The sequence below is a fragment of the Haemorhous mexicanus genome, chromosome 12 (genome assembly GCF_027477595.1).
Source record: "Haemorhous mexicanus isolate bHaeMex1 chromosome 12, bHaeMex1.pri, whole genome shotgun sequence".
In the NCBI taxonomy this organism is placed as follows: domain Eukaryota; kingdom Metazoa; phylum Chordata; class Aves; order Passeriformes; family Fringillidae; genus Haemorhous; species Haemorhous mexicanus.
Window position 1 is genome coordinate 15,930,956 of NC_082352.1, and position 13,939 is coordinate 15,944,894.

General features: G+C 48.9%; 1 protein-coding gene across 1 annotated transcript in view; it reads right to left on the reverse strand.

Annotated features, from left to right (window-relative positions):
• The window catches only part of EDC4 (enhancer of mRNA decapping 4), a 31,066-nt gene that overhangs the window by 2,853 nt on the left and 14,274 nt on the right, over positions 1-13,939 (reverse strand). The window contains exons 14-27 of the mRNA XM_059857323.1: positions 13,505-13,596; positions 12,670-12,866; positions 11,865-11,953; positions 10,954-11,107; positions 10,351-10,814; positions 8,683-8,784; positions 7,558-7,710; positions 6,222-6,258; positions 5,255-5,435; positions 4,654-4,809; positions 3,813-3,928; positions 2,985-3,150; positions 1,635-1,821; positions 267-486 (exon numbers count right to left, since the gene is read on the reverse strand). Of these exons, the coding sequence (XP_059713306.1) occupies positions 267-486; positions 1,635-1,821; positions 2,985-3,150; positions 3,813-3,928; positions 4,654-4,809; positions 5,255-5,435; positions 6,222-6,258; positions 7,558-7,710; positions 8,683-8,784; positions 10,351-10,814; positions 10,954-11,107; positions 11,865-11,953; positions 12,670-12,866; positions 13,505-13,596 (2,314 nt within the window). The remainder of the gene's footprint in view (positions 1-266; positions 487-1,634; positions 1,822-2,984; positions 3,151-3,812; positions 3,929-4,653; positions 4,810-5,254; positions 5,436-6,221; positions 6,259-7,557; positions 7,711-8,682; positions 8,785-10,350; positions 10,815-10,953; positions 11,108-11,864; positions 11,954-12,669; positions 12,867-13,504; positions 13,597-13,939) is intronic.

Genomic DNA, 13,939 nt, shown 5'->3' on the forward strand with positions numbered 1-13,939 from the left:
GCTGATGGCAGAACATGCTGGTTTACTGGAGCATTGACACTGTCCTGGCAGGACATGGGCAGGGATGAAGGAACTTAACTGCTATGAAATCATGGAACCTGCATGGCTCTGGCTCCATCTGCATGAGAACAACTGCATCCCTCTGCCACAGGTCTTTTCAGTCAACTCCTGTGTAAGCTGTTGTGACATTGTGCCCACCCTGAGGAGCCCTTTTTTCCTTCTCAGTCCCCAACAAGCAGTGGATGACTACCAGGAAAACTAGGTACCTGCTGGAAAGCTTGGTTGAGGTGTCCCTGCTGGAGCAGCTGAAGGATGTGAGTCTGCTGGGACTGGAAATCCATGTGAGTAGAGGGGATGGGTGTCCCGGCTGCCGAGCGCATTGCCTGGACAATGCTCGAGGTGACAGCTGCCTGCTGCTCCTTCATAGCCAGGCTCACTTCTCCTTTAATGACTCGCTGCACCTGGGCCAAAATGGACTCCTGCATGCTGAAAAAAACAAAGCAGAACCCATGGGCACCTCTGAGAATGAAGAGCCCAGGGATAACACTGCACAAAGCTTATACCAGTGAGGAAACACAGGATGGTTTGCTTTTTGTAGTGGGGCTCCCTAAGGGTTCACACAAACAGATCTGAGGCACAGGCAACTCTGTGGCCAACACCACAACATCCCAGGGTGCACTTGGAAGATGCTGGGATTCTGTGCAGGAAAGTGACATTTCAGGGAACTAAGTCTCTCATCAAACAGTGTTTTAAATCTTTAATGTCTCTGGCTTAGAAGCAAGGAGTCTAAGTTGTAGGGTTATCCCCAAATGGGGCCAGCTTCCTACCGGAGATCTGTCAGATGCAGCTCCTTGTGTGCAGATGACACCTTTAGAATGAGAACACACTTATACTGTGCCTGTGACTTCTCCACAGAAGAGGATTTCACAGTGCAGACTCTGCTGCTCTGTGTGACACCTTTTCCCTCAAGGGCTGGATTCTCCCCTCTCACAAAGGGCACAAAGCATCAAACCTGCTCTACCGCAGGTAGAAAAGCAGGGCTTCCTTGGGAACAAGAACAGCCCAAGCAACAAGACCAGGATGTAGGCTGGTGGCCTTCCTGGCAACTCTGGCCTGCACTGAAGACCCCAGTGTGTTCTGACATATGTTCTAGTGGCTTAAAATAGACAGGGCTGTTCTGCCCTGCAGGTGACCACCAGCCAATCCCAATGCCTGGCAATCTGCCACTGCCTCACAGCGTGAATATGCTGGAGGCACTGCTGGGATCCCATCCTGAAAGCAGGAGGGCAAAGCACAAACTGCTGCAGAGCAGCTGCGGGGAGAGAGCAGCCTGTAGAAACCGTATGCCTGAGGACACTGAGTAAAGAAAAGACTCCTTTGAAATGATCTTCAGGAAGTATTCAGATTTGAGTCTGCTTAGTGGTGCCTTAGATCCTTCTGTTCTCCACTGTGCACATGGGACCTGGAGAAAAGCAGGCCCTGAGCTTCCCAATAGCGCTGGGAAACCTGCGGGCAACAGTCACCAGCCCACTTGCTTTGCCATAGCGCAGGGCCAACAAGCAGCCCTACAGCACTCCTGGCTTGCACGTACATCTCAGTGACATCTCTTTCCACAAGGCCAGCTGCCAACTTACTTGCCCACGATGACGTGGAGCTGGTGCTGCACCTCGGCGTGGACGCTGGTGGCGATGCTGGACGCCAGCTGCTCCGTGCTGCTCTGGAAGGTGCTGATGAGCTGCCGCAGCTGGGCCAGCAGCGGGTCCCGCACCTCCTGCTCTCGTACCTTCTTGTTCTTCAAGTGAGCCTCCAGCTGCTGGATATCTACAACAAGCAGAGAGGGAGAAGTTTGTGCCATCTGCAGCTGTGGAGATGATCAGGGCAGAAATCCAGCTGCCAGGCTCTACATGTTCTCCAGCAGAAGTGATTGCTGAGCCTGTGTATGAGCACAGGACAGAGGAGAAGCACAAGCCTTGTTTTGGGCCATATTATATCAAACTAGAAACCCATCTTCCAGTCTCCCCATCACACAGCCACAAACCCACCAGCTCTCCTACAACAGACTTCTACAGGCACTCTTTGTTCAGGGGATAAAGGCAGGAGTGAGAGTGTTTTATTTCATATGTAGTGTGAATTGTGATCTGCGTTAGTTCAATGCTCTTGAAGAAAGAGGGGAAACTTTTCTGACAAGAAAGAAATCATGTCTCCAAAGATTTAAAACCTATATTTTAAAATATCTTAGGAACTGGCCTGATCAAAAGAGAGAAGAATGTAAGCTCTCATATTGTGGGAGACTTGTGTGGAAGAGGAAGGGTGCAAATTAACAGCAGCTGGAGACACCCTGCTGATCTATGGCCAACAGAAGTCACTGTGCTAGCACTGGCCACATTCAGGCCCTCTCAGAAACCAGCTTTGCAGAGTAATACCTGTTCAGCCCCCCCAAAGGCCAAGGATCTGCATCCCAAACCTGAGAACAGGAATGATCTTCTGCAGTGCATCATTGTACAGTTTTCCTTACTTAAGGGTATGGTGTATTTCAGCCTTTGTCCACACTCTTCAGCCACTATTTAACCTCTGGTCATCCTGGTACCCCTTGCCTAAACCTTCTCCAATCCATTACTCCTCTGAGAGGAGGGCCTAGCTGCAGAACTGCTACCCTCTCCATTCATCACATTCCTGACACCAGGATGGGATAATTCTGCAGCTGGGCTTTTCCTACTCAATAGATGAAGTCACAGATTCCCAGAACACAGCTGAGTGTTTTACTATGTGGGCTACAAAGACCAGAAGTGAATCCCTACTCTTATAGCACCACCCACAAAAACCTCCCCACTTCTGCTTCCCAAGTATGAAACAGAACACATGGATGGGCTAAGAGGTGAAACACTCACCAGTGAAACTCTGAAAGGCAAAAACATAAGGCCAGAGTGTTGCCAGCCACTAATGCAAATAGTGCAGAGAACAACTGAAGAAGAAAACCTACTCACATTCCTGTGTGCCCTGCTTGAAGGTGTCATTGATTTGCTGGAACATGGACTGGCAGCTCTTCTCAAAGGCTGGCAGCACGACGCTCTGGAAGGCCTCCCTGTAGGCTGACTGGATGGGTCCCTGCAGAGTGTCAGCTGTGGCCCTCACAACACTGTCTGTAAGGTTCTTACAAGCACACAGAGAAGATTCCAGAAAATTAACTACAGTCTGCTCCAGGACTGATGTGAGCAAACACCAGGTCCCTGCAATACACCCACACCAGGTAAGGACATCCCAGTGTCCAAGGCTGTTCCCTTGGCTCTTCCCACTGGCCAGGCTGCACTGTGACTCCAGCAGGCAGAACCTCTGCTTGCTCAGGGGCTGCCCAAAACCAGCACCACTTCTGCTGTAGAGCAAGGGAAGGTGGCACAGTCAGGCACAGCTCCTTTCCCCTTCTCCTCCTTCCTTCCCAAAAAAAAAGAATTCCCTGCCAAGGTAAGTAAGCAGCTTGTGCCCCCTAAATAATGTAAATATGGAGAACAGAATGCAGCCAGTCAAACGTTTTACACTTGACTGAGTTGGCCCTAAAAGTCACTGCTGTGGTGAGAATTTCTACTCTAGTAGAAAATGAACAACTTGGTAAATGAAAAAAGTGTTAATGAGGCCAAGTGGGCAGGGGAGCATGCAAAGAGCTTATCCTCCTAATGAGACCATGAAAAACCTTTGACTACTGGCAGCTAAACTCGCATTACCTAGAGACAGAGGTGAGGGGAAAAGGCATAAGAAGTTGCTACCCAGGCAGGTGACAACTCAGTCTGTCCTGCAAAAGCTACTGTGGTACTCCTTACCTTTGATTTCACTAGCTTGGTAATATTCTCTTTCAGTGTCCCCTCAACAGCAGTGAGCTTGGTAGCAATAGTATTACTGAGCTGGCTGACAGTAGGGTCCATGCTCTTGGAAATGCCTAGGCATAACAAAAACAGGACAAAAATGCAGCTTTAAGCCTAAAGTCACACTTCAAAGCCCAGAAAAGAAAACAGAATCAAGTTATGCTTGGATATGACACAGCAAGGGACAATGATCACAAACTGTGCTTGGGGAATTAAGGTTGGACATTTGAAGAAAGTCTTTGCTAGGAAGGTGGTACAGCTCTGGAAGTCACCAGAAGTTGTGGAACCTCCAGCCTTGAAGGTTTTTAAGAGTCGGTGTGACAAAGTCACAGCTGATCTGACCCAGAAAAACAGGTAGCCCTCCCTTAGGCAGCTACTGGCTGCAGGCTTTCCCACCAGCAGTTTTTGGAACATATCCTTACATGCATGGTGCCAGTGCACCGAGAAAGGGCAAAGACAACTTCAAGCTTGCTCCAGCCAAGTCTCAGCACTTCCAAATTCATCAGCCTCTTTCACCTTCCTCTACTGAACAGACTCCAAAAGCTTTGGAGATTATTATGGAAGGTCAGACCACACTCTGGGAGGGAGCATTCCCTCCGGGAGCCTCACACTGCTTCTAAACCACAGCCCCTCTTCTCAGATTACAGTGGGGCCCACAGCAGCCTCTTGTGCAGACAGACTGGTGCTCACACAACCTAACTCCTGCTTCATACAGTGCCAGCACTTCCCCAGTGTGCTTTTGATCCCAATGGAGCTCCCTGTAGGGCTCCACCTCCCAGCCACAGGCAGCCACACTCACACTGGGGCACTGTCTTCTTCATCTCCTCGCGGATGGTCCTCTCCAGGCGGTTACACACGGCTGTGGACAGGGACTGCGAGAGCTGCTGGGACAGCTGCTCCTGGAGCTGCCCACTGCGCTGCTGCCCTTCCATCAGCACCCGCTCCAGCCTTCTCTCTGATGAGAACTGGGGTTAAGGAGCACAACAACAGACCTCCTGTCCACCCACACCACTCCTGTCCACAAAGATGGACAGTAGCCTCACCTCGAGAGGCTCAGTGAGAGCAAATGTGCAGCTCTGGTTAAAGAGTGTAGTGTTGTGCAACTGGCCACTGCCTGAGGTGGGATAATGTACCAAGTGCACCTCTGGTCTACAGCAGCACTGCAGCACTTATGGCTTAATGGGTTACTAAGATTTAGTGGCACAGAGAAAGTGTCAGTTCTGTTCTATTTCTGAGTTTCTTGCCCTGAGGAAGAGCCTGAGAGGAACTGAAATAGTTACACTGCAGCCAGGCCTCTGCACCTACGGCCTCAAGCTCCCAAGATCCTTGACCTTTCTGAGCCTTCCTCACACCTCCAGTCTGCCCTGCAGCTTCCACTCAACACCTGCAAACAAGGATACGCTCCTGCTCCTGCTGGGAGTCGATGACCCTCTCCATGTGGCCCATGAGGGAGCTCTGGATGGCATCGAGGTGATCCGTGAGCCTCTGCAGCAGCTCCATCTGGGTCTGCCGCAGCTCGGAGAGCTCCCGCTGTTGGCTCCTCAGGATGCACATCACCTCATCCTGGAACTCTGGTGTCACCTGCATGTGGAGAGGACAAGCATTCATTTCTAACAGGACTGGAGGTCAGCTTGGTTTCTGCTCAGTATTGAGTCAAGCCCTGTGCCTGGAGGTGAAGTGTAACACACAACGCAGCAAACAGGACCAGTTTAATGCCTGTTCCCAAGAACTGTTGTGCCAAGGAACAAATTGATCAAACAAGGTTCCTGCATGGAATTAATAAATGGTTGCTTAGAATATCAACTGTTTAGATCCAACATGCCCTTCAAAACAGATTTTATTCACTTTTGGCCAGGTACTGAGAGTGTTGATGCCTACAAATGTAAACAATGACCTCAAACACTCACAAAAGAGCTGTGCAATCAGTACACTAAGGAGGCTTCTTTAGAGCACTTTTTCAGAGCTTTCATTTATTTGAGAACACCAAACAACTGGACAAGTATAAATTTATATATGTTGTCACTTCACTGCTCAAAATAGTTCAAGGAGTGTGAAGACCCACCCTTAAGGGGAAGGAACAAGGAGACACACACATCAGGGCCAATCCCCCTGTGACCCTTTCTTTGACAGGAACAGCTTATCCTGCTGCAGGCAGAGGCAAGTATGAGAAAGAAATCATCAGTCTGAAGAGCACAGAGCTCCTTCCTTCTCTGCTGCATGCCAGCAATGAGCAATTCCAAGCTCAAGTGCAGCCCCTTCTCAACCTGCTAGGGCATGACCCATGACACTTCAAGGAACTGGGATGAACTTTCTCTTAGGTCTTCCCTAGTAAGATATGAAGCATCAAGAAGAGCAGCTCTGACTCACCTGGTTGTTAGCTGATCTTGGTGACTGGCTCATATCCCTGGAAATAAACAGAGAAAGAGTAGTAACCCAGTTATGTCAATTAACTCTTCTTATTACCCAAGTCTTCTGCCAAAACAGATCACACGTTTTTTGGTTGCTTTAGATTTTACACTCCAGCTCGTAACTCCAGCTTGCCTTGTGTACCATGGAGAATGATGGGAAGGTGATGAAATCCCAGTCCTTACAGCACTATCACACTAACATTTGCACTGTTCACACACCCTGAAATTCCTTACAGACTGGTCCCTTTGCGGGGAAGAGACCTGAACCAACTGTTAATGAGGACTATTACAAAGTGAACTCCATTGTGGTTTTTCAGTTTTGTCAAAATTCAAAGAGAGGAAAGACCCAAACAAAAAACAAGTATTCATTTGTTAAAATTTAGAATGAATGAGCACAAATCAGTGATTCTAGCTCTCAAGGTGAAGAAACTAGAGATACACTCCAGCTCATACAGCAGAATAAAGAAAAACCCTGAATTGAGCCACTAATATTGCATGTCTCCATCAAAGTCACAGATCAGTGAAGACAAGTAAACACTTTTAGTTCCCAGACAGTATCCACTTAGCAACTTCAAAAGGACTGAGACAGAAAAAGTCAAAGTCATTTCAGAGGCCAAGAGCTTCAGGGTGTCACTGTGCAGGACCACAGCCAGAATTAAATGCCATAGCCCATCTCTGTTGGGATCTGCACAGCCAGAGATCCAAATCATGGAGCTATGGGAACACAAGAAGAGGACAGAGCCCTGTGCAGAAGCTCTGCTGCTCTCCTCACACTGATGCAGACAGATTTCTCTAACGTGCCACGGGCAGGCCTTTCCAGTCACCAATTTTCACTTATAGGATATTGATTCAGGCTTGTTTAGAAACACACAGAAGCAGCAAGCAGGTAACAAATGACAAATATTGCTGAACAAGGGCACTGTGCTGCTGATCAGAAGCCAATTAAAAATGGAGGCCATTGTGACACACATAGTTCCAATGAAGCCTTCACTGAAACCAGTGAAAGGGCCCAGTGTCCCCTCACAACGTTTAATTTACCTCCCATACATTCTTCTCAAGCCCAGGCTGTATTTTGGATTTTGAGTCCCAGCTGGAGATAGTGCAGAACTATTCCCACACCTGAGTGCCAGTCAGTGTCTGAGTAACCAGCAATGCCTTCTGTGGGGTTCCTGCCCTTTGCAAACAGGCTGAGAGCTGGGAGCACTTGGCTGCTGCCTCAGACCCCAGTGGCTGCAAGAGGTTGTGCCCTGCCCAGCTGGTGCTGAGCCTGCTGTGCCCTGGCCAGCCCAGCGTACCCGTCATCCTTCTTGCCCTTCCGCTTGAGCTTTGGGGAGGCCCGGGGGGATGCCTTGACTTTCCAGTCCTTCACAGGCAGCCTCTGCGCAGATGCTTTGGCACCAAATCCACCTGACGTGGAAGCCAAGCTTGCAACTTCATCATCGTGGTCACTGTGAAGGAACAGCAAGGGAGAGGACATCACTCACAACACTGGACTGTGCCAGCCTTCACTGCAGGGATGGATTCACACAGCTCTTCATCCACACATGGCCAGAGTCAGCTACAGACAGCCCCACTTAACCTTTCACTGTCACCTCTACAGAGCTCAGACCAGGCTGCTCTGCTTTGATGCAGGTCTGCTCAGGCAGAGTTCGAGTGCTGAGCAGCAAGGCTTGGAGGGTCCCTGCATTAGGGACAGCAAGGCCCAGGCAGCATGGCTGAACAATGCCTGCTTAGCTGCCAATCCTGGCACACGAGCCCCAGCATGGCCCAGCAGGGAACCCAAGCACAGCACATCCCTACAGCTTTACAGACAGCAAGCACTGGACACAGAATGCATTGCAAGAACAGAGGAGGATCAGGTGAGCCTAAGATGTCTGTGATCCTCAGTATCTTGGAGACTTTCCCCAATGACCAGCTTCCAATACAGGCTGCAGGTTTCAGTCTGAATTTATGTGTGGATTGTGGACAACCCTCAGCTGTCAAACAGGGCTGAGTTTGTCAGAATGTGCCCCAGAATGTGCCCACAGAACTTCAGGGGCACTTATAAGGGAGAAAAGATGTCAGAGGCAAGAAACTTACTCCTGAGGTACCCTTGCTACCTTATACAATGCACAGCATTAGGAAACTGATCCCTTAATAGGTTTTTACTGGTAATTAAACCAAGCTTGGTCCACACGTTTAGAGGCAGCACAATCAAACCTTTCCCTACAGAGAATAAACTGGAAAGGGCCCAGTTGCCAATCTGGAGATGAGCTGAAGTCACCAGAACATGAAGAAAGCTGGGCTGCAAACCCACATTAAGTCAGGAGACAAAGCAGAGACATTCACCCCACACGTGAAGGCTGGCTGGGGACAGAGGCACAAATGCAGCCTGAGCTGAGTAAATGCAGGGTGAGAGAGGGGGCTGAGCACTCTGGTACCTTTGCTCTGCACTGGCATCCTGGCTGTCATGCTGCAGAAGGTGGTAGCTGTGTCGATGGTAGGAAGAGCTCTTGTGCTTTTCTTCAACCTCATCCCTTGGGCTAGAGAGAGGAAAAAGAAAACACCATCACAAAAGTCTCTTTCAGCTTGGATATTCATTCTCTCCATGTCTCATGAGAGATCCTGATAGGAAGTCTGTAACAAAAATCACCCCACACTGATCCCACAGATCCAGGAAAAGGCAGTGTTGTGTAGAAGCACTAAGCACTTGAACTTGTCCACGTGCTTTTCTGGGGGCTCAAAAGGGGAGAAGCAGCTCAGCTATGCTTGAATTACCAAGAACTACCTCCCAACAGACATTCATACAAAAGGGGTAAGCCACTACTCAAACCTGGCAGCACACCAAACTTCCTAAAATAGCATCACCTTGGGTTTGTTCTTCCTCATTTAATACTGATCACTCAAGCAAAAATCATCAGTGCTTCTTAGCTCCTTAAAGTGTCTGAGGAAGTGTGTGAATTTGATGGGTCAGCTCCAACAGACAGAATTGTAAGAGTGGATGCAGTCTTGAGTATCACAATGATTTTGAGAGCAAACTGCACGTGCTTCTAGGCTGTCGGTTAGGTCTGCCTGAATGCAGCTTGCAGGACAGACTTTACACAGAAGTGAGCACTCGTGCAATCTCTCACAGTCAGAGATAGCTGATCTGGTATTCTGATATAAGACATCCAGAAGAATTCAAAGACAGAATGGGATTGAGGAGAGTTGCAAACTCCTACACAAGTATTTTCTCAAGTTCATATTATGAGTAAAAGAAAACATATTGTGTAGAAACACAGTCTTAATGCCCTCCCAGAGCCATCAGATGGGACTGTTTCCTGAAACAACATCCTCAGCTGTGGAGGCACAAGGTGAGGCCTTTCTTTGCAACTCTGATGAGTGAACAGTCCAGGATTTCCTGAGGGACAACACTGACCCTCTCAGCCTTCCAGTCCTGCTGAAAAGGAAGGTGTTTGCAAATTCACATGGTGCATGTAGCCCCAGCCTAAGGGGTCTCTGGAGATGCCATGTGCATCTCACTGTTCTCATCCTACTACAGGACAGGAACACTGATTCTGGGATGGAACCCAGCACTGGTCCAGCATAACAGATTGCTCCTTCTAAGCAGCCTAAGTGATGTTGCACCATCCTTCATTCCTGCTCCACTGCCATTTATTTTCTGACTGCTAAAGTACTTTATGTATTTATAACACCAGCTGCATAGAGCCAGTCCTAGAAGAGAGACATACCTGACAGTTATTTTGTCAATTGATTCAACAAAAGCCTGCATCACCTGGGGCAGAATGTAGCTTGTACTGGTTTGATTTCCAGAGCACACAAAAAAAAATCTCAAGTCTCCATGTGAACATGAAGGCCAACAAAGTAGACTTTTCACCTTCTAAACAGAGATCATTTATGCTGCAAAGGGTATCAGAGAGCAAAAATGGTTAGAGGTGGCCTAGGAAGTTCAGGACACAGCACACAGGAAGGCTGACTCATCAGATCCTTCAAGGGAAAGAGGGATGGAGAACTGCTCTGGATTAATCACAACATAAGAGCTTTTCACCAAGCTGCCAATTTGGCAATGCAAACAAATTGCCCCACGCCAGACAAAGCCAAGGCATTACCTGTCTGCCATGCTGTTCCTGGTTTCCCGGGTTATGTCAGGAGCCGCTGGCCATGGCTGACTCACAACACTGTCAGAAGATGCATTTTCCTGAGTTAAAGCAGTCTCCAGTAATGATGGAGCGTTCAGTCTGTCCACCTCCACTGGAGGCATGTCCAAAGAGTGGTGGCTGTGCTCAGAGTTGTGGCGGTTCCTGGGAGACAGCAAGTGCAAGGCAGAGGCAGCTGAGGCCATGCTGTCTGCGTGGTGCCCGGGCTCCAGCCCCTCCCCGGGCAGCGCGGGCGCAGCCGCCGCGAAGCTGCGCTGCAGGGTCTCGGAAGCAATCTCTGGGATATCCTGGGACATGGCTGTGGAAGCAGAGGAAATGACGTCTGGGGAGCGCTCACGGGTAGGAGAAGCCTGGGGCACCACCAAGGGCTCCACTTCCTGCAGTTCCAGTGCTAGAGAGGAGTTTCCTGGTGCCACCTACAAACAGAAATCAAACAAGAGGCTTTAGGATAATGTGGAGACACCTCAAGAATCCCTGAGCAATTTCAGCTTGTAGAGGCCCATACAGAGGTTCCTTGGCCCATGAGAAGGAAGGGAGAAGCATTTTGGGCCTTACTGGAACAGGTGCCTTTGGTGTAAGCTTGTCAGGGAGGCCTGGGATAAGAACAGAGTGACTCCTAGGACTGGTCTGGAGACTGCTGCTGCTGCTGCTCAGCGTGAGGCTGGTGTCCAGCTGCATCTTGGGGCTCACAGTCAAGTCTTCTGAAGCTCTGCAGAAACAGACACCAGCAAATCAAACAGCCCACAGAAATGATTGATCTGCATCAAACACTCAAGGTGAGGCAATGGGGTACAAAGGTCAGTGGAGGAGCCCTTGCTCTTTCCACTCCCAGTCAATGAGCACCTGCATCTTCTAGTCCCCATAGAGCCCAGAGAGATACCAGGTGGAAACAACAAAAAAAAAAGAAAAAAAGGGGGCATTGCAATTGGGCATTGCAATCTTTTAGAATTTGAGGGGTCAGTGAGAGAAGGGACCAATTGTATCTCCAGTGCACACTGTACAAAGTACAGGGAGAAACACAACACTATGAGATAGGTCTCTCTCCTTTTCCCAAACCCCAGAAGTGAAGTTCTCCCCTGTTATGCAGTCCAACCCACTGTCACACTGTAAGATTTTCCTACCAGTCCTAATTCTCTCCCTGTCTTTGGTGGCTGCAGAGTTCTCTTACCTGTAAACAACAATGGCCCTTTGGGAAAAGCATGGAGAGCAACAAAACTAAGCTGCATTAACAGAATCCCTATGAGGCACACATAAAATACTCTTGTTGGCCCCTAGATGACAACAGACATGTTCCAAGCTGCAATAGGGATGCAAACAGCTGCCTATACAGGGATGTTGGGACTCAGGCCAGTTTCTAACTCTGGTTACAATCTCCTCTCCTGCAAGACATGCTACAGCTCTGTGCTATCCCAAAGGCCTGTGCCAGCTCAGCTGTAGATGCATTATTTAACTCATGTGCTATTCACCTGGGCAGAGAGGCATCCGTGACAGAAGTGCTGCTCATGGCTGTGACTGCAGTCAGGGAACTGACACTGCTGCCTGGAGAGACAGCGATCTGCAAGGAAACACAGCAGTCAGGATGGCACAGAGGGCAACAACACAACTCAGCCTGAGGAAGAAAGACTCCTAGAGAGTCTTTGGTGAAGAGGGAATAGAAAACACCCCCACAGGTTGGGTTGTTCTGCTAAGGTGCTCAAGGTGCTGGTCAAAGGCAAATCTCAAAACATCCTCATCATATGACTGCTTTTACTGGGGAACTGCGGAGTCCCCAGAGTGACCTCACCAGTGCAGAGGCAGAGGGCTTATGGCAGAGAGTGGGGTACTCCAGAGGGGTCTCAAGTCTGAACAGTGCCAACAGTCCCCTGATCATTTCAGATCTGCATTTCCACAGGAGCCCATCAGCAGGATGTGCAGGGTGGTATATTTTCTTCCATTAAGTTATATCATATCCCCAAACAACACGTGTAAACCAGTAAGAGCAGTGTCCCAGCCCAGATACAGTTATTTAGCAAACCTCTATTTCTACAAAGCATACCTACATCAGTGGTTTTGCAGTTAAACACAGCACTTACAACACAATCTTAGGCCAGTTTAGCATTTCAGATGTGCCAACAGGTCTCTGCTCAGTCTGGTTATATGCAGAGTTTCCTGTGTGCTCTGCATTCAGCTAGCAGAGCTTACCACAGCCATTACAGCTGGAAAGCGTGTCCAAAAGTACCAAAATCCACCCCCATCCCTTGCATCACCTTAAGAGTGCTGATCTCTGATTACCTGTTGAAGAGAAGTACTTGGTGTCATGAATGCATCTGGAGTCATCAGCTTGGGTTTGGCATCACTGGAGAGGGAAAGGAAGTCTGCTGGCACAGGCAGATCCGCGATGCGCCGCAGGTCCGGCTGGGAGCCATGCACAGACTCCTTCTCAGAGCCCAGCCCCTCCGTGCTCAGATCAGCCATGTGGTCTGGAAAGGCTTCAAGAGACATACAAATCAGTCTGGAACTTCTCTCCAAAACTAAAGTTCTAATTCCACTAAGTATAAACTTATGCCATGCTTGATTCCAAAAAGAACAAGTAAAAACCCTGCAAGATCCCAGTCAAAGCTTGGAGCAAAGCAAATCCTGTGTTATGCTTTCTCTTTGTATGCCTCACTGGATTTTATCAGGCTTTGATAATAAAATGTCCAAGCTTCCTTTCTTCCCTAAAAGCAAGGCCAGTTGAACTGCCACATCCCAGAATGGTGAATGAGCTGAAAGAGCTCATCACAAACAGCCCAGCCCCCTCTACTCCCACAGCTCTGCTGTCACTCTGATCTCTTCCACCTGACAAGAAACAAACTCCAAGTTTCTCTCACAAGTGCCAAATCACCCAGGAAGGTGAACTCAAGCATGCACAAAGCATTAGCACTCCTGGTCTAACACATCCCAAACTCCATACTCACAACCAGGGTCTAACCAGCTTCCTGCTCCACTGCTACTCCATATTCAGAACCCTTTATGCAATGACACCACTGCAGAACAAAGAGATACCCAAACCCACCATCCTGCTCTCCACACCAATAACCTTTAAAGGCTCAGCAACACTGAAGACCAATTTAACACACATGCTCACCAAATTCTTCATGAGAGCCATGGGCAGGCATGGAAGCACTTGTGTCAGGGCTATGAAGAGGCTGGAATCTAATCTGCACATCCTGTAGGGCCCTAGAAAGAAACAAACATCTCTGATCAGCTTAAGAACCACCAGGAGAAGACTTAAAGCATCATTAAAGCTCAGAAGATTTCTCTTCACTGAACTAATTCCCTTGGAAAATGCTTCAGTGTTTTCTGCCTGTCACAGAGGCAACAGAAGCTGATCCTCACTCAGCCGTGTCACCCAGTTCTGCCACCCAGGGTATTCGAGATGCTGCCCAGCACTTGTGTGTGAGCACAACTCTGAAATCACTCATGGCCATGGAAATACAATCTTGTCACACCATTCAGGGCTACCTCCTGTAAGGCCATGCACACCCCAGCCAGAAATGTCTATGGGGCCAAGTAGTTTTTG